Raw genomic sequence first — 25,991 nt, 5'->3', positions numbered from 1 at the left:
AACATTCTAGTGCGATGCGTTGTTCACCCCGTATGCTTAATATTCCCTATGAAGTAGGGAACTTGATTACCTAATAGAGACTTGACGGGATGGCTCGCATGACATGTATCCATGGTCGCCCTATAATGGCATTGTAGGATGTGTCTTGGTCTATGAAGTGAAACTTGTTTCCAGGGTGACTCCCCCAGCTAAAACGGGCAGCACTATTTCTCCATAAGTTTGCTCGACTGCATTATTAAAACACGTTAGCGTTATGCAACGTGGTATTATTTTATCTTCGAGCCCCATCTGTACGAGGACTCGAGGATGGATAATACACGCGCCGCTTCCGTCATCCACCATTATTATTTTCACACCAGTATCCGCAACACGTAAAGTAATAACTAGAGCATTATAGTGAGGGAAAGACAAACCGTCGGTATCCAACTTATCGAAGACGATACTATCTTCGAGGTTATCATACCGTTCGTGAGTGATCGACCGTTTGAGTTGGTGTGTAATGGTGAATTTCACATGGTTGATTGTTGTCCTGTAACCTCTGTCGATGATCATTTGTATGGTGCGAGCGGGAGAAGGCGGTTTTGGAGGTCCCTGGGGTTGCTCACGTCCACGGGAAAAATTGACTCGCCCTCGATCGCTCATCAGTTCTCTCAAGTGTCCCTGATTTAGCATCCTCACCACCTCCTGCTGCATACCTATGCAGTCCTCGGTTTTATGACCCCGTTCCTGGTGAAAGTCGCATAGGGCATTTGATTTTTGAGTACTTGGATCGGACTTCATCTTTTACGGCCATTGTACCTTCCTGCCGAGCTTTTCTAGCGCGTACACTATTTCTGAAGGAGAAACACAAAAATGGTGAGCAAATAAGAGGGGAGGTGTACCTCTTTCATTTTGCAGTGTTGTGGTATGTCAAGGAGGGTCATCCATGCGCTGCGAGGGGTATGGGATGGTTGCTCTGATGTAGGGCTGATGTCTCTCTCGATTGAGACGGGGGCCTAGCTGGTCCCTTCGACCGTCATTGGGTCGATCTTTCCTTACTTCTGCTTGAACTGATGTCAGCCGTTGGATCGGGCCATTGAGATCGTCCTCGTCGGCTCTCACCTCGACGCAGTAGGCGTTATGAATTTCCTCTCAAGTGGTGGGGGGAGGTATTTCATGAGTTCGCTTACTAGTTTTCTGGTTGCTCTCGACCCATTTCTGCTCAATTTGTTCTGGAAGGCTGCTACCGCCATCCCTTCTGATACATTCAGTAGGCTCATTCTCACCCTGTTAAACCGAGCTAGAAAGTCCCTGAGTCCCTCACTAGGTGTCTGCCTGATGGAGAATATGTTGTTTACCCTGGATTCCGCCCTTTTAGCCCCTGCATGGGCGGTGACAAACTTGTCCACCATCTCTTCGAACGTTGCTATTGACCGTGCCGACAGTTGTGAGTACCAGGCACGGCTCTCCCTGTTAGGGTTTCGCCAAACTTTTTCAGTAGCACTGACGGTACTTGTTCTCTCGAAAGATTGTTGCTTTTTATCGCTGTGACATAGTAAACGATATGATCTTCTGGGTCTTTAGTACCATCGTATATCTTCAGGTATGGTAGCATTTTGAAGGTTTTAGGAATAGCATGGGGGGGCTGCTTCTTCACTGTATGGTTGTTCGATAAATCGACCAACGTCCAATTTTGGTAAAAACTTTGGGACACCTGGTATCTTATCAACCCTTTCTTGATGCTCCTTCGTCTGGTCGCGGAGCACCATATTTTCGTTTTCCATTTCCTCCAGTTTCTTTAGAATGGCTGTGAGTGCGTCACTACCTGCATCAACAATAATGTGAGTGTTACCGGTTCGGGGGGTGTCTTTGTGCCGGTGTCTGTCATGATTTCTACGTGTGCAGTGTCCATGTTCTCCCTTTGGTGGGGTTTATCAAGTATGTTGTTCAAAGTGCTTGTTAGCCATTCTTCCAGTAGCCTTTTTTACCACCGGTGACACTTCTTCCGTCATTGACGTGGAGGCTTCCTTTTCGCGCGAAGCAGTAACGCTTTCGCGGGCGGGGGGGGGAGGGGGAGGTGAAGCATTTCGCCTAGGCATAGCGCTTGGCATCACGTTTTCATTGTCTTCCCTGTCATCTTCATTGATAGTGTTCAAAATGTTGGCAGTGACACCTGCTATTATTTTCAATCCCACATCTCCTTTCCCTGCCATTGTTAGTTTATGCAAAGCTGGGAAAATATGGCTATCCCTTTTTACGATCTAGATGAAACTAAAATTTCAACTAAATAAATCCCCACAGACGGCGCCACATTATTTGACCAAACTCTTTGATTAAAACAATCTTATGATTAGAAGAAGGTAAATCTTAGTTAAAAATAATAAAATCTAGATCAAGTGATAAAGGAAGTAAGCAAGATGAATGATAATAGCTAATATATTAGAATCAATTAAATGCTCATAAATGCAACAACCTAAATGCGCAATCAATCTAAATAAATGCAGTCGGCACAAAAAGGAAATAAGTATGAGATGATTGTGGGATATTTGGATCTTCTCAGTATCGTATAATAATGTATGTTAAGGTTGCGTAATCAATGAACAAGGATGTTCTTGCATTTACTCTCAGATGAATATCTTACAAAGTGTTCTTTTGTCTTTTTTTTATCCCCCACTTCTTTACTCTCTCTTCCTATTTATAAGAGACACTTTCCTATGAAACCCTAAAAGGTACAACATGAAGAATATTTGAAAAACATATTCTTACTGTCTCCCTATAAGTTTAAACTATCGTTAACGACTTGTTGCGGTTGATAGTTCTTGGTCGTCGTCCTTGGCCACGACGACCATCAAACGTTGTGTTGTAGTAACCTGGTTCCATGTCTTACTTGATAGTTGTCGCTGTTGCCAAATTTGGACCCATACACTCTCCTTGCTATTTTTGTGTGGAACCTAAATATGCATATACACCATCTTCATTAGATCAAGCTTTTATAGAAATGAAATTTGAAAGAACAAAGTTCACTCTTTTTAAAAAAATAAAAAGTTTAACTGCAAATGCTGATTCTTGAGAAATTTTTTAATAGGTAAATTCCTAGTAGAATATGCAACGTAGTGTTAATATTTTTGACTGACAAATAAGCGCAAGTGGATTGTTTTGTACACAAAAGGGCCTAAAATTTTGGCGAATGACACAAATAGGATTTTTTGTTCCATTATTAAAATTTTAACCATGGTAATGAAAGTTTAGGAAAAAAAATTCGATGCCAAAATTTTAAAGCCGCTCCTGATGATCACAAGAATTTCAACAAACTATGACGATTTTCAGAATTTATAGCCAAATCCTGATAATCACCTGATTTTCAATTACAATGCTGCAAAATTTGGTAATAGTCAAAATCTTGGCGGATCACTAGAATTTTCAGTGTTGTAGTTGAATTCTTGTGCTTTAAAATTCTGAAGATCATTAGGAGCTTGCTTTAAATTTTTTGCATAGGGCTATTTTCCTGTCACGACCCAAAATGTAACCATGTCATGATGGCGCCTATCGTTATACTAGGCCAAATACTTATTTCCAAACACTCCATTTTTCAAATAAGTTCTTAAGGAATATCATAATTTTAGAAAAAAATTCACTAAGATAAAAGTATAAATCAAAATCCAGCGGAAAGAAACATAATCCTGACCTCAGGTGTCACTAAGTCATCAGCCAAAAACTACTACAACTGTTCGAAATAACATGATCAACATGGTCTGAGAATGTCCAAACAAATAAACTAAAGGAAAATAAGGAAGGAGATGACGGAACTGCGGTCGCCAAGCAGTTACCTCGCAATCTCCACAGAAGGCCTCCAACTAGAAAGATCAACAATCGCTACCGTGCCCCGAGATACCTGGATTTGCACACAGGGGTACAAGGGATAATGTGAGTACACCAACTAAGTAAGTAACAAGTCCAAACTATGGACTAACGGTAGTGACGAACCAAACCTCAACAGGTTACAACAGTTAATTGTACATAAAAGTAGACATGCTTACAATTCATGTAATTTCTCAGCAGTAATTAACACAGTATGAACGATACAGAGTATAAAGCTCAGGAAACTCTTAAGTACCAATGCACAGATAATATGCTCAGTGTTACGTATAATACTTCCGCTCACAGTGCTCAACCACTCGGTACTGTATACGGCCCACCCGACCCAGGGAAGATCCATCCCGGAATGTATACACATCATAGACTATAAGTCACTCAGTACCGAGGGAACAGGCCAATCCAGCCCCATGGAAAAGATCCATATCCATACCAATACTTCGGACAAGATCCATGTCCAGGGAAGATCCATCCCTCAATATCATCAACTACGCTCACTGGGGGTGTAAAGACTCCGGAGGGGCTTCTCTGAGCCCAAGCGCTATATCAATGCCAACGAAGGCATGATCAATATCTTGCTGCGGCGTGTAGCCCGATCCCATACTATCAATCAATATCAGGCTCTCGGCCTCACTCAGTTAATACTCTCCAGTCTCACACACATGGGCTAAGATGTCATGACACAAGCCCGAACAATGATATGATATGTCAAATAGCAATAATCGAGACTGGGGCATGGTATAATATGCATAAACATGACTGAGTATAGAATATACATGAAACTAATGACATGACAGCAAGAAACGACCCCTCGGGTCTCAACGGTATTGGCGTGAAGCAATAACATGGTGTTTAGCATGATTTGCAGTTCATTGACTTAATCACATAGATACATCACAGATATCAGCAAGAAAGAGTCACTAAGCAGTGCTCTGGAATGACCCAGGCTGCATTTCTCACGGTGCACGCCTACACGCCCGTCACTTGGTAATTGCGTCACCTCAACAGTAATTATAGAACACATAGTTGGGGGTTTCGAACCCTCAGAACCAAGTTTGGAACCGTTACTTACCTCAAGCCAAGCCAAACTCTAGCCCACGATGCCTTTTCCTCTCGAGTCGGCCTCCAAATGCCCCGAATCTAACCAAAATTAGTATATAATCATCAAAATATGCTAAGGGAACAAAACTCACTCGAAAATAATCAAATTACATCAAAATCCCGAAATTGGTCAAAATCCGACCCTCGGGCCCATGCCTCGGATTCCAATAAAATTTATAAAACTAGAATCCTTACACTCATACGAGTTCATACATATCAAGAGTACCAAAATCCAACCACAAATGACCCCTTAAATCCCTAGATTAAGGTCTCCAATTCCGAAGCCCTAAACCCCTAATTTTTGCTACTTATTTCCATAGATTTCAAGCTTAATCAGTCAAACACCATCATAGAAACAAGTTTAGAGTCCAAAAATCTTACCTCCACGGAATCCCCTTGAAATCCCTATTCAAAAATGCTCCCTCAAACTCAAGCCCGTATGAGAAAAATGATGAAATACCCAAAAATTCGTGAAGGAAGCCTTATATACTTTCCAACCCAGGTATTTTGCACCTGCAGTCTATTTCCGCTTCTACGCTACCGCTTTTGCAGTCAAGCGCACCTCTTTTGCGATTTTTCACTTAATCCCCTTTTCCGCACCTGCAGGACCGCAGGTGCGACACACCTCCCGCATCTGCGTCTTTTGCCTTTTTCACCTGTGGCCACATCTGCGGCTTGATCTTGCTTCTACGGTCATCGCACCTGTGGTTGCAGTCCCCTAACCACAGGTGCGGTTATGACAGTAAAATCAGAAGTTGAAGTTGCTCCGACAATTTCCCAAACTCCCTGTTAACCATTCGAAATCTTCCTGAGGCCCCCGGGACTTTAACCAAAAGTACAAACAAGTTATTAACCACTATTCAAACTTATACCAATCCTCTAAACACTCAAACCAACACCGAAACACCAAATCACCTTCAGATTCAAGCCTAAGGATTCCAAAACTTTCGAATTCCGCTTTTGATCAAAAAGTCTATCAAACCTCGCCCGAATGACCTGAAATTTTGCACACACGTCACAAATGACACAACGGACATACTCCAACTTCCGGAATCCCATTCCGACCCCTATGTCAAAATCTCACTTATCAACCGGAAAACGCCAAAATTCAAATTTTGCCAATTCAAGCCTAAATCTACTCCGGACCTCCAAAACACATTCTGATCACGCTCCTAAGTCCCAAATCACCTCCCGAAGCTATTCGAACCATCAGAATTCACATTCGAGACCTTTTCCGCACAAGTCAACATCCGATTGACTTTTCCAACCTAAGCTTACTCAAAAGAGACTAAGTGTCTCATTCCTTTCCAAAACCTCTCCGAACCTGAACCAACCAATCTGATAACACATAATACAGCTGAACAAGACAATAAGAAGTAGAAATAGGGGAAACGAAGTGGTAACTCATGAGATGACCGGTCAGGTCGTTACATCCTCCCCCTCTTAAACAAATGTTCGTTCTCGAATGGGTCAAGAAACATACCTAAAGACTCAAGTAGGTGAGGATATCTGCTCTGCATCTCCTGCTCGGTCTCCTAGGTAGTCTCCTCCACGGGCCGACCTCTCCACCGCACTTTTCACTAAAGTTATATCCTCTGACCTCAATTTTCGAATCTGTCGCTTTAAAATAGCCACTAGCTCCACACCATAAGTCAAGTCACCGTCCAACTGAACCGTGCTAAAATCCAAAACATGAGACGGATCGCCAATATACTTTCAGAGCATAGAAACATGAAATACCGGATGCACATTCGATAAGCTGGGTGGAAAAGCAAGCTCATAAGTCACTTCCCCAATCCTCCGAAGCACCTCAAAAGGCCTAATGAACCGAGGACTCAATTTACCCTTCTTCCCAAATCTCATCAAACCCTTCATGGGTGAAACCTTCAACAGAACCTTCTCCTCAACCCTGTAAGACACATCACGGACCTTCCTGTCAGCATAACTCTTCGGTCTCGACTGCACTGTATGAAACCGCTCCTGAATCACCTTCACCTTGTCCAAAGCATCCTGTACTAAGTCTGTACCCAAAAGCCTAGCCTCACCCAGCTCAAACCAACCAACTGGAGATCTACACCGTCTCCCATACAAAGCCTCATATGGAGCCATATGAATACTCGATTGGTAACTGTTGTTGTAAGCAAACTCTGTGACCGTTAGAAACTGATCCCACGACCCTCCAAAATCAATGACACAAGCATGCAACATGTCCTCCAATATCTGAATAGTGCGCTCGTACTGTCCGTCCATCTGAGGGTGAAAATCTATGCTCAACTCAACCTGAGTACCCAACTCTCTCTGCACGGCTCTCCAAAACTGCAAAGTAAACTAAGTAACTCTATCTGAAATGATGGAAACTGAGACACCATGCAACCTAACAACCTCTCGGATATAGATCTCTACCAACCACTCTAAAGAATAGGTAGTACACACATGGATAAAGTGTGCGGACTTGGTCAACCAATCCACAGTCACCCAAATAACATCGAACTTCTTCAAAGTCCGTGGCAGTCCAACTACAAAGTCCATAGTGATCTGCTCCCACTTCCACTCTAAAATATCTATCTGCTGAAGTAAGCCACCCAGTCTCTGATGCTCGTATTTCACCTGCTGACAATTGAGACACGAAGCTACAAATTCCACAATGTCCTTCTTCATTATCCTCCACCAATAATGCTGTCTCCGATCCTAATACATCTTCGCGGCACCCGGATGGATGGAATTATGTGAGCTATGGGCCTCCTCCAGAATTAACTCCCGAAGCCCATCTACATTGGGCACACATATCCGGCCCTACATCCTCAATACCCCATCATCATCAATAGTCACATCTCTAGCATCATCGTGCTGAACTCTGTCCTTAAGGACAAGCAAATGAGGATCATCATACTGGCGCACTCTAATGCGATCAAATAAGGAAGACCGGGAAATCACGCAAGCTAAGACCCGACTGGGCTCCGAAATATCCAATCTCACAAACTGATTGGCCAAGGCCTGAACATCAACTGCAAGAGGTCTCTCCCCAATAGGAATATACGCCAAACTCCCCATACTCACCGCCTCCCTACTCAAGGCATCGACCACCACATTAGCTTTCCCGGATGATACAAAATAGTGATATCATAGTCCTTTAGCAGCTCCAACCATCTCCACCGCCTTAGATTGAGATCCTTCTGCTTGAACAAGTGCTGGAGCCTACGATGATCAGTAAATACCTCACAAGACACGCCATACAGATAATGTCTCCAAATCTTCAATGCATGAACAATGGCAGCCAACTCCAAATTATGAACGGGGTAGTTCTTCTCATGAGGCTTCAACTGGCGAGAACCATCCGCAATAACCCTACCCTCTTGCATTAAAACACATCCAATACCAACTCTCGAAGTATCACAATACACTGTATAAGAACCTGAAGCTGATGGCAAGACTAACACTGGAGCTGTGGTCAAGGTAGTCTTGATCTTTTGAAAGCTCTCCTCATACTCATCCGACCACCTGAATAGAGCACCCTTTTGAGTCAACTTGGTCAAGGGTGATGCTACAGATGAAAATCCCTGCACAAACCGACGGTAATAACCCGCCAAACCAAGAAAACTGTGAATCTTCATGGCTAAGGAAGGTCTGGGCCAACTCTGAACTGCCTCTATCTTCTTCGGATCAACCTGAATACCCTCACTAGACACCACGTGCCCCAAGAAAGCCACTGAACTGAGCCAAAACTCACATTTGGAGAACTTTGCGTAAAGTTTGTCCTCCCTCAATATCTGCAACACAACTCTCAAATGCTCTGCATGCTCCTCCTAACTACGCAAATATACCAGTATATCATCAATGAAAACAATTACGAACGAGTTGAGATAAGGCCGAAACACGCTGTTCATCAAATGCATAAACGTTGCTGGGGCATTGGTCAACCCAAAAGATATCACAAGGAACTCATAATGACCATATCGGGTCCTGAAAGCTGTCTTAAGAATATCCGAGTCCCTGATCTTCAGATAGTGATACCCTGAACGAAGATCAATCTTGGAGAACACTCTCGCTCCCCAAAGCTGGTCAAATAAATCATCAATGTGAGGTAGGGGACACTTGTTCTTAATTGTAACCTTATTCAACTGCCTATAATCAATGCACATCCTCATAGTGCCATCTTTCTTCTTCACGAATAGGACAGGGGCACCCCACGACGAAACACTAGGCCGAATAAACCCCTTATTAAGGAGTTCCTGAAGCTTCTCCTTCAACTCCTTCAGCTCCACTGGTGCCATACGATACGGTGGAATAGAAATTGGATGAGTGCCCGACACCAGGTCAATACTAAAATCAATATCCCTGTCCGGTGGCATGCCCGACAGGTCTGCAGGAAACACATTAGGAAAATCCCTCATAATTGGAACAGAATCAATACTAGGAGTCTCTGCACTGACATCCCTCACAAAGGCTATGTATTAAAGACAACCATTCCCAACCATCCGCTGGGCTTTCAGAAATGGAATTACCCTACTGGGAACATAATCAATCGAACCTCGTTACTCAATCCGTGGAAATCCTGGAATAGCCAATGTCACTGTTTTAGCATACAATCCAAAATAGCACGACACGGACATAACCAATCCATGCCCAATATCACATCGAAATCAACCATACTAAGCAACAAAAGATCCACTCGGGTATCCAAACCCCCAATAGTCACTACACATGATCGATATACACGATCCATAACAATAGTATCGCCCACCGGAGTAGATACATAGACAGATGAAATAAGAGACTCATGGGGCATATCCATATAATGGGCAAAATATGATGACACATAAAAAAGGTGGAACCGGGATCAAATATACAGAGGCATCTCTATGGCAGACTGAGATAATACCTGTAATCACAACATTTGAGGCAATAAAATCTGGTCTGGCTGGGAGCGCATAGAAATAGGCCTGACCACCACCTGATCGACCTCCCCTTCTAGGGAGACCCCTAGCTGACTAACCTCCACCCCGAGCTGACTAAAGGGGTGGGAAGTAAATGGTGCTGAAGCCGAAGGCTGACTCCTTTGCTGGGATGAACCTCTCGTAAGACGGGAACAAAACCTTTTGATATGACCCAAATCTCCAAATCACAACATTTGAGGCAATAACATCTGGTCTGGCTAGGAGCACATAGAAACAAGCCTGACCACCACCTGATCGACCTTCCCTTCTAGGGAGACCCCTAGCTGACTGACCTCCACCCCAAGTTGACTAAGCAGGTGGGGAAGTAAATGGTGTTAAAGCCGAAGGCTGACTCCTCTACTGGATGAACCTCTCGTAAGACGGGGACAAAACCTCTTGATATGGCCCAAATCTCCACATCAAAGCAACCCCTCGCAGCAAGTGGCGGTGGGGACTGAAGGGAGCCCCGCGCACCGGGATGCCCACTAGAAGAACCAGACATAGATGAGCCCTGAACTGATGGTGCCTAAGTCGAACTCTGAGCTGGAAGGGTATAGAGAGACGAGAGACCCTGATGTGAAATGTGAGAACCATGGCCAGATGACCTACCACGGTGACCTGAACGGGCTGGCTGAGCATGCCTGAATGAACGGCCTCTGCTGTGCTGAAACTAGCCTTCCAAAGAAGAACCCCCAAAACTACTAGATCCATGAGGCCTCTTGGCCTCCCTCTCCTCTCGCTCCTGGCGACGAACTGACTTAATCTCTCTAGCAATGTCAACCACCTCCTTGTAAGAAGCACCAGATACTCTCTCTCTGGTCAGAAAAATCTGTAACTCATAGTTGAGGCCATCAACGAACCTCCTGATCCTCGCCCTGTTTGTGGGAACTAGCCAGATAGCATGACGGGCCAACTCGGAGAACCTCATCTCATACTACATCACGGACATGCCCTCCTGACGCAGCTGTTCAAACTCCCTGCGCAGCTCCTTCTTGCAGGAATGCGGTACATACTTCTCTAGGAAGAGAATGGAGAGTTGATGCCAAGTAAGGGGCGGTGCACCAACAGGCCTACGCCTATCATAAGCCTCCTACCAAGTGAAGACAACCCTAGAAAACTGAAAAGTAGTAAATGAGACCCCACTAGTCTCCAGAATACCCGCTGTATGCAACATCCTCTAACACTTATCCAAGAAACCATGGGCATCCTCGCCCTCTGCACTACTGAAAGTCGGAGGCTGAAGTCTACCAAACCTCTCCAATCAACGCTGCTCATCATCAGGCATAACTGGAACCACAAAATCCTGAGCAGGTGCAACCGGCTGGGCTGCTAGTACCTCCGGTGTCTGGAGTCCCTGAATAACCTACTCGGGTGTACAGGCGGTGGGAGTTTGAGTGCCTCCCCCGGCCTGAGAAGTAGCTGCTATAGTAGAAACTGCGACTGCCTGAGCAAGACTGGTGCACACCGTCAAAATCTAAGCCAAAGTCTCCTGGAGACCCGAAATAACAATAGGCACAATCGGTGCCTGAGCTGTTGCTGCTGGAGCATCCCTTGCTGGAGCCTGATCATGAACTGGGGCGGCGGGTGGATCTGCAAGTGTTGCCCTAGCTGTTGTGCGGACCACACCCCTGCCACAGCCTCGACCGCGTCTTTGGCCTCTAGCGACCCCAACTGGTGGTACTGGTGGTCGTCCATCCTGACCGGTAGCACGTGTTCTCACCATCTGTGAGAGAATAAAATAAGAGAAATTTAGTTACTAAAGTCAACAGATTCACACGACAAGAATTCAAGAATGTGAAGTTTTTCCTAAAGGTTCTGCAGCCTCCCGAGGATAAGTACAAATGTCTCCGTACTGATGCGCGAGACTCTACTAAACCTGCTCATGACCCGTGAGGCCTATGTAACCTAGGCTCTGATACCAACATGTCACGACCCAAAATCTAACCATGTCGTTATGGCGCCTATCGTGATACTAGGCCAACCACTTATTTCCAAACACTTCATTTTCAAATAAGTTCTTAAGGGAAATCATAATTTTAGTAGAAATTCACTAAGATAAAAGTATAAATCAAAATCCAGCGGAAAGAAACATAATACCGACCTAGGGTGTCACTAAGTCATGAGCCAAAAACTACTACAACTGTTCGAAATAACATGACCAACACGGTTTGAGAATGTCCAAACAAATAAACTAAAGGAAGATAAGGAAAGAGATGGCGAAACTGCGGTCGCCAAGCAGCTACCTCGTGATCTCCACAGAATACCTCCAACTAGCAAGATCAACAACCGCTACCGTGCCCCAAGATACCTGGATCTACACACAGGGGTGCAGGGGGTAACATGAGTATACCAACTCAGTAAGTAACAATTCCAAACTATGGACTGATGGTAGTGACAAACCAAACCTCAACAGGTTACAACAGTTAATTGTACAGAAAAGTAGATATGTTTACAGTTCATGTAATTTCTCAACAGTAATTAACACAGTATGAACGATACAGAGTATAAAGCTCAGGAAACTCTTAAGTACCAATGCACAAATAATATGCTCAATGTTACGTATAATACTTCCACTCATAGTGCTCAACCACTCGGTATTGTATACGGCCGACCCGGCCCAAGGAAGATCAATCTCGGAATGTATACACATCATAGACTATAAGTCACCCAGTACTGAGTAAACAGGCCAATCCAGCCCCATGGAGAAGATCCATCTTCATACCAATACTTCGGACAAGATCCATGTCCAGGGAAGATCCATCCCTCAATATCATCAATTGCGCTCACTGGGGGTGTAAAGACTCCAGAGGGGCTTCTCTGAGCTCAAGTGCTATATTAATGCCAGCAAAGGCATGATCAATATCTTGCTGCGGCGTGCAGCTTGATCCTATACTATCAATCAATATCAGGCTCTCGGCCTCACTCAATGAATACTCTCCAGTCTCACACACATAGGCTAAGATGTCATGATACAAGCCCGAACAATGATATGATATGTCAAATAGCAATAATTGAGACTAAGGTATGATATAATATGCATGAACAGGACTGAGTATAGAATATACATGAAACTAATGACATGACAGCAAGAAATGACCCCTCGGGTCTCAACAGTATTGGCGTGAAGCTTTAACATGGTATTTAGCATGATTTGCAGTTCATTGACTTAATCACATAGATACATCACAAATATCAGCAAGAAAGAGTCACTAAGCGGTGCTCTAGAATGACCCAGGCTGCATTTCTCACGGCGCACGCCCATACGCCCGTCACTTGGCAATTGAGTCACCTCAATAGTAATCATAGAACACATAGTTTGGGGTTTCTAACCCTCAGAACCAAGTTTGGAAGCGTTACTTACCTCAAGCCAAGCCAAACTCTAGCATGCGATGCCTTTTCCTCTCGATTCGGCCTCCAAATACCCCGAATCTAATCAAAATCAATATATAACCATCAAAATCCCAAAATTGGTCAAAACTCGACCCCCAGGACCATGCCACAGATTCCGATAAAATTTACAATACTAGAATCCTTACACTCTCGCGAGTTCATACATAACAAGAGTACCAAAATCCGACCACAAATGACCCCTCAAATCCCTAGATTAAGGTCTCCAATTCCCAAGCTCTAAACCCCTAATTTTTGCTACTAATTTCCATAGATTTCAAGCTTAATCAGTCAAAAACCATCATAGAAATAAGTTTAGGGTCCAAAAATCTTACCTCCATGGAATCCCATTGAAATCTCTCTTCAAAAATGCCCCATCAAGCTCAAGCCCGTATGAGAAAAATGATGAAATACCCAAAAATTCGCGAAGGAAGCCTTATATACTTTCTGATCTAGGTATTTCGCACCTGCTGTCTATTTACGCTTCTGCGGTTTTTCACTTAATCTCATTTTCCGCACCTGTGACCCAAACTCCGCATTTGCGGGCCCGCAGGTGCGACACAGCTCCCGTATCTGCATCTTCTGATTTCTTCACCTGTGGCCGCATCTGTGCACTGATCTCGCTTCTGCGGTCATCGCACCTACGGTCCTCTAACCGCGGGTGTGGTTATGGCAGTAAAATCAGCAGCTGAAGCTGCTCCAACAATTTCCCAAACTCCCTATTAACCATACGAAATCATTTCGTGGCCCCCGGGACCTCAACAAAAAGTACGAACAAGTCATAAATCACTATTCAAACTTATACCAATCCTCTGAACACTCAAACCAACACCGAAACACCAAATCACCTTCGGATTCAAGCCTAAGAATTTCAAAACTTCCAAATTCTGCTCTTGATCAAAAAGTCTATCAAACCTCGTCCGAATGACCTGAAATTTTGCACACACGTCAAAAATGACATAACGGACCTACTCCAACTTCTGGAATCCCATTCTGACCCCTATGTCAAAATCTCACCTGTCAACCAGAAAACGCCAAAATTCCAATTTCGCCAATTCAAGCCTAAATCTACTCCGGACCTCCAAAACACATTTCAATCACGCTCCCAAGTCCCAAATCACCTCCTGAAGCTATTCGAACCATCGAAATTCACATCCGAGCCCTTTTTCATATAAGTCGACATCCGGTTGGCTTTTCAAACCTAAGCTTACTCAAAAGAGACTAAGTGTCTCATTCCTTTCCAAAACCTCTCCGAACCCGAATCAACCAACCTGATAACACATAATACAACTGAACAAAACAATAAGAAGCAAAAATGGGGGAAACGGAGCGGTAACTCATGAAACGACCGGCCGGGTGGTTACATTTCCCAAACCTTTCTTAACGGGGTCAAAATATAAACTATCATTTTTAACAAGTCTATCTAGTATAAATTCTTGCTAAATTTTCCTAAAATAAACAAAATCCAAATCCAAATCCATATCTGAGCGCCCATAGCTCACCCTAAATAGAAAATTACACCCAATGACCTTGAAAATAGATAATCCTAATTTTTTGACCCCCGCTTGTTGCATGAATAAACCTTCAAGATCAAAAGTCAAAAGGATTGTACATGGAATAAGCGAGGAACAATACTTATTAAATTTTAAGTTCAGCCTATGGGCAAAGAGAGATATAAAAATTAAGAGTGGTATCAAAGTATCCTATTTGTGCAAATCACCCCACCCACATAATTGTCTGGCCCATCGATTTAACCCGAAAAAGCGGGCAGGTCCCGTTTTCTATTCCTATACTATAAGTGAGAATAACCAGGCAGCTCATGGTCAACATGTCTGCATGGCATAGGGACAATTTTGAATTTTTTACAATTTTTATGCATTCAAGATATTATGCGTACTAGCTTTATTACTTGTACAATAAATTTGCTGGAAGTGTGGGGTCCACCTCAACTTTCCATGCCACACGTTACTTGCAGCTAGAGGTGTTCATGGTTCGGTTTGGATCGATTTTTTCCTAAAAAGAAACCAAACCAAGTAAGTCGGGTTTTCAAATATTAGAACCAAACCAAACCAATTAAGTCGATTTTTCTCGATTCGGTTTATGTCGGTTTTTCATTTTTTTCGGTTATTTATCGGATTTTTCTTAAATATAAGACATACACTACCAAATACAGATTCCGGCGATCACATTTTCAATGTAACACTATCAAATCAATTGCCCTTTGAGAAATCTATTATTTACCAAAATATATTGATGATAATTGAATCAAATAGTGATGAATAATTTAAGGACTCAATTAAAAATATGTTATTTTTAACACGAAATGGATTTTTACACTAAATAAAAGAAAACTACCAATCAAACTAGAATGTAAAGGTAAATAACTATATGTGCAAACTATTAACATTTACCATAAATTTTTTGAAACTTTGTTTAACAATATACATATATATAAGTGTAATAATAAATTTGAAATAGCTATTCCTATAGTCGGTTTGGTTCGTTTTTTTTCTAATTAAAATCAAAATCAAACCAAATTTGATCGGTTTTTAAAATTCAAAACCAAAACCAAACTAAAAAGTATTGGTTTTTTTTGGTCGGTTTGGTTTGATTTTCGGTTTGGTTCGATTTTTTGTGTTTTTATGAACACCCCTACTTGCAGCATTTTAAAACTTTCATTTACTATTCAAGCGGGACCTTGACACACTAAAGACCCTCTTTCATTGACGCACTAAGTAGTCGAGCCCTATATTTATTTTTTTGATTAGCTATTGCATATTTGTACCTTTCTATTTTTCCCCTTCAATATTTCGTACAAAGATTTCATTCTTTTACAAAAATATTCAAAAAAATCATACGAAATAAAACAAGACTTAATTTAATGCTCGATTGTTTTACGCTCGTACATCTTACCTTTTAGATTAAAGGACTAGACTTCTACCGTGGATTTATCTTCTCTCTTATGAATATTTATTAATTGGAGTAAAAAAAAAAAATCAAGGAGGTAAGTTCAAAATTCAAAGTTTAAGAAATATAGGAGTGAAATATTTTGATTTTTTTCCCCATGGGCTAATAAGTGGTAGTACTTTTTATGCTGCTAACCTCATAAATAAAGAATATACTTTAATTTGATATGTATTAACTTAAATTGAATAGTTAATATTTGTACAAATAATTAGTTGGACACATGTACTCTCAAAAGTTCTCTTTTTAAACATAAACTTCTTCCCATCAAAGGAATTTTTCCCCCTTGTAAAATAGCAGTAGTATGAAATTTCATAATCAATAATTGAAGCTAAAATCATAGATAAATGTTGCTATGGTAAATTAAAAACGACATTAGTCATGTTTTCCCAAATCTATTATCGATCTAATAAATGACCTATAGAGTATAATAAGTAATTTAACTATAATTTAAAGCATAACTTAATCAAATAAATCTTATAATACATGTTTTATATGATTTTCTTACCAAAAATTCAAAATGATATTTATTTTAGTCATGAGGTAATATTAAATGTGAACCTAATCGTAGTTGTGTTAGATAAATTGACATTGCAACAAAAAAGATTGTCAATGCTTTTAAGTTCAATGAAAATTTTATACCTCCTGCTAGTTCAAAACAACATGATCACGAAACAAACTCCTTTCAAACTTTAATTTTCAAGTAATAGGTGTGACCAATAAAATTATGATTTTTAATGACTTTAGGTGATTTTAAAATAACTTTATTATCCTTTGGGAGATGAACTCGATCTAAATTTATCATACACATTTTTATGGCTTCAATTTTTAGGTAATAATGTTATTGGGCCCATGCAATTATGGGATATCCTTGTGAAAATAGTACGGGTTAGTCAATTTTTGGGCTGATAATTGAAAAATAACTAACGTTTGTAAAGTCACTGAAAAATTACCACTATTTTGCTGCAACACGGAAAGTTCCAGCATAATATACTGGAGATTGGTGCACCTGTATATAAACTTCCAGCATATTATGCTAGAACTCCAGCACATTATGCTAGAACTCCAGCACACGGAAAATTCCAGCATAAATATACTGGAGATTGGAGCATCTGTGCATGAACTTTTAGCATATTATGTTGGACCAGTATATTATGCTGGAACTCCAGTATATTATGTTGGAAGTTCACATATAAAAAATTTGAACTCCAGTATATTATGCTGGAATATTTTTCGAATTTTGAACACCATTTTCGTTCAAATTTATCTTTATATAAAAAGTGACTATATTTCGATTACTTTTGAAATTGTAACTATTTTTCGGTTACCACTTATAAATCTAACTATTTTTTACTTTTACCCGCTATTCTTACTAGCATAGCATTGCATATAAACTCCCACCACGTCTTGTGCTGGCGGCTTTTGGAAAACGGGACCCAGATGATGCAATCAACTAACTGAGAGGCGCGGTGATAGTGGCGGTGGGAAGGCCATCATCACGCATTTGGAGCATGGGTAGGCACCTGTCTATTTAAACTCCTCCGTCTTCAACTTCTTTTGCAGAACTACATCACATTTACTTCATATCAGTAGCAAAACTCTCCATTCCTCCCAATTTTTTCAGCTTCGAAAACCCTACGTCTTACTGTTGAGCTCCATTTTGAAGGTACTTTTCAAATTTATCAGTCTGTCATTTATGTTTTTTTTTTTTAAATCTGGAAGTATATTTGGTTTGTCAGAGACGGGCAGTGTCACTTGCATTCATTTAAGAGGTTTGGAACAATTTTACCGATCATTTCGCAATTAATTCTACCTTCTCTTTCTAACTATGTATTTTTTTTTTATATTTCAGAAAGCACCTGTTAAAATTTTTGTTTGCTCATTGCTGCTAAACTTTTTTGTTGAATTGTGTAAACTAAACTGTCCTTTTTAAATTCCATCACCTATTCAACATGCCAGATGCTTTGGGTTGGAATTTCACCATCGTCCATTACAGAAATTATAAAAATAAAATAAAAAAATTCACGTCCGCACCTGAGAGGTGTGTTGCAGGCATAATTTAAATGAATAAAGTATGCCTTCTCTAAAATTTTATGATATTAATCGACGCGTTTCACATAATTCAATTCAACAATATAGTCCTAGTTGTAATGGTTTTAAGCATCATGAAATGGGTAAGTTTCACTGCAGGAGCTTTAGTTCTTGCTTTTGCTAATTAATTACCACTTTCAATTAGCTTGGCGCAAAATTGTTAGCAGAAGTCATATAGGCATGCGAGTTTCTTTGCATTTCTAGCCTGTTGTGTTTATCAGGTGCTTCATTAGAAAATTTGGCTGCAGAACTTGGGACTAAATTGATATCTTATGGAGCAAATGGTAGTTCAAAATGGTGTTAAAAAGGTACAGTTGCTTCCAGCGGAAAATGATGACCATGGAGGCGTTATAGTAGAACTAGAGGAGCATATGGACCCAAATATCTTTCATAACATGCTTAGAAGTTCGTTACATCAATGGAAGCTGCAGGTATATTGATCTTGTTACTCATATTAGGAGCAAAGATTTGCATGATTTTTCTGTTTACACGTGATAATATAGTCAATGAGAGCAGTGTGCTGGAATACTTGTGTAATATATGGTTGACTTTGCTTCCCTTTTTCTCTTTCAATTCTTTTCTACTGGTTTGACATTTATTATTTTGCAGGGGAAAAAGGGCGTGTGGATTAAAATGCCCATTCAACTTACAAATCTGGTTGAACCTGCAGTTAAGGTAATGTATTCTGTACTTTTTGTTGTGTAACAAGTGTATAATGTCCACTGGAACGCCCATGGATTTTATCATCAACTTGATTTGGATGTTATAGTTCAACTTGATAAATGAAGTTCATGGAATTCCAGCTAAGCCACTTCAATTTGTCATAGAATATGCAATTTTCAAATGTTTGTTTCGAACAAATGAAGTTGCAGTGAAACCCAAGCCATGGTAAAATGAAACAATGTCTTCTTGATCCAAATTGGAATTACTTAATTTTATTCTTTGAAATCTACAGCAGTAAAGTATTTACCAACCTTGTTTTCAGAAACTCAAAAGTCAAAGCTGCCGCTTATATCATCCTTTGGGTTGAGAAATCATATCTTATCTGTTCAGTCACGCTGATCCTAATCTTTAACGTTGGATGCAGGAAGGGTTTTGGTACCACCATGCAGAACCTCATTACCTGATGCTTGTGTATTGGATTCCTGAAACTGGGAATACAATCCCTGCAAATGCCTCACATCGAGTAGGTATTGGGGCTGTCATCTTGAATGAGAAAAGAGAGGTAATTAAAATCTGCTATAAATTCTGTTCTAGTAGTTACCCACATGGACATAATACTTCACTTAATCTGTATCTGTTCCAATTCTCAATATGATATTTCCCTCCTTGAATGTCAGACTTATGTTACCTAAAATGGTATATCATAGTCCCGATGCATCAAATTGCTTTTGAAGATGATCTAATGGTTTCTTTAAAGTCTGCCCGTTGTGATAGAGCTGGCGTTAGTGTCACTTCATGCATACAGACAATTTGGACACTACATTTCCTATTTGTCAAATCTTGATTCTCCATCTTACCGTTCTTAGGCAAAGGAGAGTGATTGTGAGTGCACTTGCCACTAAATAGCATGTAAAAAAAGTAAGAGCTATTTAGCATCATATTTGGTAAGTCCACTAACCTATTTTGCATATATCTCTATGTCTAACTAGATGTATTGGCCCTCTGTGGTAACTCTCCATGAACAAAGCATATCTTTATCATTAGAAACATCCCTCTTGTCTTGGACCACTATGCTTAAGCATATCGGAGGTAATTATTTCGTAGGTTCGCCATCCATTCTCTTAACTGCAAACTCTTGTTTTCAGCTGCTTGTTGTCCAAGAAAGTAGTGGCAGAATGAAGGGAACGGGGATTTGGAAGATCCCTACTGGTGTTGTTGAAGAGGTATGCTCAATGTTGAAGCTAAAGTCAGCTTTAAATACAAGTCATATATCAACTTGAAGTTTTAAACTGTGTTTAAGCTTTTGTCCTGCAGGGTGAGGATGTATTTGAAGCTGCAATAAGGGAAGTAAAAGAAGAAACAGGAGTAAGTATATCCTATAAACAACAGTAAAACATTCAACAGTCAAAGTTGACCTAAAATGCTACATATATAATGAATGAATCAATCAATGCATCTAAGTTTTCTGCCGTACATTTGACCGTTATTGTTTCTCTGAGATTATCTGGGTTTCTTTTGGTGTAGATTGATACCGAATTTCTGGAAGTTCTTGCATTCAGGTAGGAAATTCGTGCATTTCTTTGATTATTTGACCAAGTATGTATATCATTTCTTCATTTAGTGGCTAACCCATTGGCACTGGCAAAAGAACTGAATTGATTCAAGTTTAATGTGATATACCTTGGTTGTTTGTTTCACAAGGTTGTGGGTTTACTCATTGAGATATATTATGTGTAAAGAAAATGAAAGGCAGTGCCAGTGCAGGCAAATTTTGCATGATACTATTGCATCTCCTCCAAATTGACTATCTTGTTTTGTTTACCTAGGTTAACCACCTACCACGGTGAAAATCAAAAGATAGTTAACTACCTTTTGAAAAGAAAAGTTCAGAAGTTTTAATCTTTTTAAAGTTCTATAAGGTGTAACTTTAAAATGCATTGGAGGATTCATGTTTGATTAAATGGACTTATTGACTAGGAGGAGTATCTCAAGGATTGGGTGTAAAATTTATTAATTTTTCAGAACGTAGAATATGTTGGGGTCATGACATTTCTGTTGACAGGCAGATGCACAAGTCATTCTTTGGAAAGTCGGACTTATTCTTCATTTGCATGATGCACCCTCTTACGTTTAACTTACAAAAGCAAGATTTAGAAATTGAGGCACTTCAGGTATTTCTAGTTTGTTTTATGGATTTGTTACAGTATTCTCAAATCCTATTTAACAAATGTTATGCGATATTACTGCGTTGCAGTGGATGTCACTAGAAGAGTATGCTGCTCAACCTTTTGTTCTGAAACATGGCATTTTCAAATACATCAAAGATCTGTGCTTGGCAAAGGCAGAAGGGAGTTACCTGGGGTTTACTCCTGTGCCGATTAAATCTTATTTTGATGATCCTATGAGTTACCTTTATTTCAATGAAGATGGTGTGGTCCAGGAAAACTCTGCAATTCATCCATGAAGAAACAGAGTGGGGCAATCACATTTGCCAGATTAACGGTATGACTTTTTCTATACCGCTCTATTCAGGTCTCATTTCATTCTAATACACTAGTAGCTCTCTAAACTAAAGTAGGATAAATGGTATTGGTAGCATAGATCTTCTGTTTTTCCTATAATTGCTTGTACACCGAAATAAAATGTATTTTCCAAGTCTTTGTATGCCTCATTTTACGCAGTGTATCCAATGAACCACAGCAAGCATACTTATTCCAATTTGCTTGCTTCTTCTCTTATTCTTTGATCATCTAAATAGTAATTTCTCATGTAAAATTCTTACCTATGGAGCAAATACTTTGTTGGAGTGTTGTAATTGTATTCTTTTTCCAGAGTGTGTAGCTGTAACGACTACACTGAACGGAAGGAAAAAATAAAGGTAGAAGTGATGATGGGTTAACATTTGAGAAAAGGAAGCTTGTCCCTCGTTGGAAAAATAAAGAAAGGTAGAAGTGCTTTTAAACACTTCTTGTCTTATTTGGTTGAATTATTTGAGGGATATTTGGAGGGAAACTAATTGTGGCTATATAGGAGTATTAATTTAACTTTAATCACCTATTTTCTTATTTAATTAAAAAGTTTTTATTAATTATTCAAAATGTTTTAATAGTTCTATTTTAAATTTAAATAGGTGACTATTAGTTGTAAAAGGTACCCGTTGATTCCAAGAGCTCCTAGAGGTATTATAAGTACCCGTTGTCTCTCCAAAAACTATATACATCAACAACTACAAAAAAATTTCTTCCTCTCTCTTTCAATTTTTTACAACTCATAAAGTTTGTTCTTGTAGAAAATTCAGATTAATTGCTGCTATTCGAATTTCGTTGGCTTTGTAAATTCTGGGAGAATTGTGCTACCATCCCTGCAGCAACGACGTGAGAGGCTTAAATTCTTTAAGAAAAGTGATATACTATCAAAGCCAATGTATTTCGTCCCCATATTCTGCAATATTTTTTCTAACAAATAATGTGATTTAAGATAGAGAGTTGCTCAGTGGCCTTAGGCAGCCTCTTCAAAGTGTTCTTTAGATTTTTTAAAAAGCATTTTCTGACAAATGTTTTTGGGTAGTTCTTTCAAAGTTTCACTCGTTAGTTTTAACCCTTAGATTATCTTTTGTTTTTCACTTTAGACACAATTTTGCAAATTAGAAAACTTTTTTTTGGGAGCCAATTTTGTGTTTTACTCCCTCCGTTCACTTTTACTTGGCACGTTTTGACTTTTCATGTCCTTTAAAAATAATAAATCAAGTGCATAATTTTCCATGATACCCATATTAATTGATGCATATTTTATGGGATTTGAGAAAATGATTTGAAATGAGTAATAAATATCGTGGGTATAACAGGAAAAAAAAATTGTCTCGCTTGATATGCGTAAAGTGACAAGTAAAAATGAAAATCTATTTTTTAGTACACATATCAAGTAAAAGTGAACGGAGGGAGTAGTTGTAATTGCCGGGGTTCGTGCGTGAGGGGGGGTGTTTAGTTTTGGGCATAAATGATTCCTTTTACTATTTCCATTTTTCTAATGCAACGTAAACCAAAAGCAACTTAAGCAACCCCTCCCCCGCTCCCAACCCAACCCACACTCTCTTAGGAACCAATCGATTGGTTTGTGCCTCGTTGATGAACAAAAGCTTTAGTAGATGAGCTGATGAATCTGTAATGATTCATGAAATTTTGGAGAACCAACATTGGGGAATCCGAAGGTCAATCATTCCACTGCTTTATAATTATGTACATTAAAGAGAACGGATTGAAGACTAAATACATATCCAACTTTGAACTATTGGGCATAAATACTGTGATAGGGGAGTAGGAGGCCATTCTAAATGCGGCTGTAGCCTGGTCCTCAGTGGGATCTACTTCTACAAGCAAGAGACAGTGTTGGTCACAAAACCTGTTAACTGAATATTGAACTTGGTGACCTTATTTTGAGTCTCGGAATATTGCTTGTTGACTCCTCAGGGCTGATTTTCTTTAATCAGCAGTTAATAATTAGGCTTTTTAGATGACACTATAGTTATTTAGAAAGTACTATTAGATGAGTTGATCTTGTTTCGAGCTTTATCATTATTTTGGACTAATAAGTTACTTCTTGTCTATTATTCTAAAAATACATTTTCACATTTACTTGTCCACTTTCGCATATCAAGAGAAAAATAATTTATTTTTTCTGTTTTGCCCTTAGCATTAATTGCTTATTCCAAATCATTTTCCAAATTCATTAACACTATACATCAATTAATATGGGTATCATGGTAAATTATGTATTTTATTTACTATTTCTTACGGGTATATGCAAAGTTAATAGTGGATTAGTAAAAGTGAACGGAGGGAGTACTATTTTGAAGTGAAGATGAATCCAATCTTTTTTGTTGGTATAACCTTTTGTATTTGGAATCCATCAACTCAACTAATTAAATTTTTTGCTGCATAAGGCTCATTAAAAAAGTGCTCTCTATCACAGGAATTTTTGTATTTCTAGATTTAAACTGAAAAGTGGAGAGACTCGGGAACAATATATGGCACTCATTGTCAAGAAAAGGTCGATCAGTTATTAGTACTGCATTTTCGAGTTAGTGGGCCTTACCAACTTTATCATAAGTCAGTCCCTCACAGGGCTTCAAACGGTGCCTAACCCAATTGCTAATTCCATGGTCAAACATTGAAAGGCCAGAATTCTCTGGACAAGTGAGTCGATGCTCTAATTTCAATGACCATTTCTAGAAGGAATCTCAAATTTGAGTTTGAAACCTAGAGATCAGTGAGCCAATTAAAAAGTACTCCCCAAAATCATGGTAGCAATAAAATTCATCTCTTTCAGTTTCCGCAACCCCAATGCCCTCAACGAATTTAGAATTCCTCGATTTGTTAGGGTATGTTGGGAAAGGCACAAGTAATTAGAATTGGTGTAATTAATAGGGTAATAATTATATAGCCTAGTAATTACATAGTTGTGTAATCACGACGACATGTTTATTTGTCATAATATAATTATAGCGTAATTAAAAGTTTATTGTTTGGTTGTACAAGTGTAATTACACAGTTAAATTAAATTAATTATTAAAACTTAAAAGTTAATATAATAAATATATGCCTATAAATTTTTATAAGTATAAACGATATTATATTTGGTATTTAAGATGTATATATTTTCGTGAATATACATTAATTAGTAATAATATATTTATAACTAATATTGTAAAAATAATGTATATATATTTTAAATTAATAATAGTATTTAGTTTAGATACTTACAAAAACTAAAAATATATGTTTTGTAAGAACATTATGGAATTCATGTTTGATAAAATAAATTAATATTTATAAATATAATGTCATAACATTATTCAAATATTTGAGAAAACTAATCTATCAATTCTAACTAAAAAAATGATGAGCCAATACTATTAAAACAAGTAAATTGGAACCATGAATATAACACAATTTCAAAATTCAAAAAAAAAATAGTTTAATATATGTCAAATTCCAACATAATAATAGTAAGTTCCACTACAACTTAAGATTAGGAAACATAATAAGTTTATAATCACATTTAACCACGAAATTTCACTTTAATTGTATCACTCATTATATGTCAAGTTTGTTAATAACTCATTATTTCTAATATTAGGAGGCGCAGTTTAAAAAAATAGAATAATAAAATAAATAAAAATAAAATACAAGCAATTACATGGAATCACAAGAAGTAAAGATAGAGAAATAAAAGATAAATAATATACAAAGAAAAATATATTTTAAAATTTCAAAAGAACTTGAAAAGCAAAAATAAAATTTAAAAATTAAAATTATAAAGAAAATAAATTAAAATAAAAACAAAAAGGAAAGAAACTAAAAAAAACAACCTTGTAATTACACAGTGTAATTACCACCAATTCTCACCTCCCCTTGAGAATTGGAGAGTGTAATTACACTCCTCGAATTACACCCAATTACATGTTGACCAAGTAATTACTTGGTCAAACAAACATGCCAAACTGTGTAATTACATCTAATTACACCCAAATTCATTTCCAAAGTGGCTTTCCAAACATGCTCTTAATGTAGCTTCAAGCAACTAAATTATTTTACGGGTTATTGTTGGTAAGTAAAAATTTATGTGTTTTTATAAAATCTTATCAAATTACCATGGTTAAGTTAATAAAGTGAAAATATATATTAATTGCTCATAATTAAGGGATAGAAGCCTATATACAAACACATACTATTGTGTATCTATTGATTTGATATAAAGACTAAGTGCGAGTAAATTTTTATAGTTATTGTTTAAACGTGATAAGCAATCTGGAAAATAAAATAAATAGGAGTAATATTTTACAACTTATAACGGTTCAATATATACCTGAATAGATTCAATAGTCATCTTCTTGAATTGAGACAAAATCTCCAAAAAAATTGAGTAAAACCACTTCGGAATAATTGCATAACAGCGAAAGAAAAATTTAAAGTTATGACATAGAGTAAGATGACAACGGAA

The 25,991-nt window shown here is 38.9% G+C and overlaps 1 protein-coding gene across 6 annotated transcripts; it reads left to right on the top strand.

Moving 5' to 3' along the window:
• The first annotated feature begins 17,660 nt into the window (after positions 1-17,660).
• LOC104247852 (nudix hydrolase 10-like) lies at positions 17,661-24,509 on the top strand. Of its 6 annotated transcripts, XR_011400879.1 has the most exons (12): positions 17,666-17,904; positions 18,578-18,760; positions 18,939-19,004; positions 19,417-19,554; positions 20,138-20,215; positions 20,307-20,357; positions 20,517-20,551; positions 21,055-21,163; positions 21,247-21,494; positions 21,825-21,937; positions 22,123-22,171; positions 22,282-23,619. XR_011400879.1 is itself a non-coding variant. In XM_009803977.2 (10 exons), the coding sequence occupies exons 2-9, from the start codon at positions 18,602-18,604 to the stop codon at positions 21,454-21,456; spliced, it is 846 nt and encodes a 281-aa protein (XP_009802279.1). In that variant the 5' UTR covers positions 17,666-17,904; positions 18,578-18,601; the 3' UTR covers positions 21,457-21,494; positions 21,825-22,042. The 6 variants fall into 6 exon arrangements, 2 of the variants coding, with proteins under 2 accessions (XP_070006687.1, XP_009802279.1); XR_011400881.1 differs by lacking the exons at positions 22,123-22,171; positions 22,282-23,619 and adding an exon at positions 23,961-24,509; XR_011400880.1 differs by lacking the exon at positions 22,123-22,171.
• The last annotated feature ends 1,482 nt before the right edge of the window (positions 24,510-25,991 follow it).

This window comes from Nicotiana sylvestris, chromosome 7, assembly GCF_000393655.2.
Source record: "Nicotiana sylvestris chromosome 7, ASM39365v2, whole genome shotgun sequence".
NCBI classification, from domain to species: Eukaryota; Viridiplantae; Streptophyta; class Magnoliopsida; order Solanales; family Solanaceae; genus Nicotiana; species Nicotiana sylvestris.
This window is presented reverse-complemented; position numbering and strand designations above follow the sequence as displayed.

Bases quoted from the DNA above. Each gene is read 5' to 3' on its own strand.
- LOC104247852 (XM_009803977.2), top strand. From the start codon at position 18,602: ATGGAGCAAATGGTAGTTCAAAATGGTGTTAAAAAGGTACAGTTGCTT. The intron at 18,761-18,938 runs GTATATTGATCT...ATTATTTTGCAG, and splicing joins TACATCAATGGAAGCTGCAG to GGGAAAAAGGGCGTGTGGAT. The intron at 20,358-20,516 runs GTAAGTATATCC...CTTTTGGTGTAG, and splicing joins AAGTAAAAGAAGAAACAGGA to ATTGATACCGAATTTCTGGA.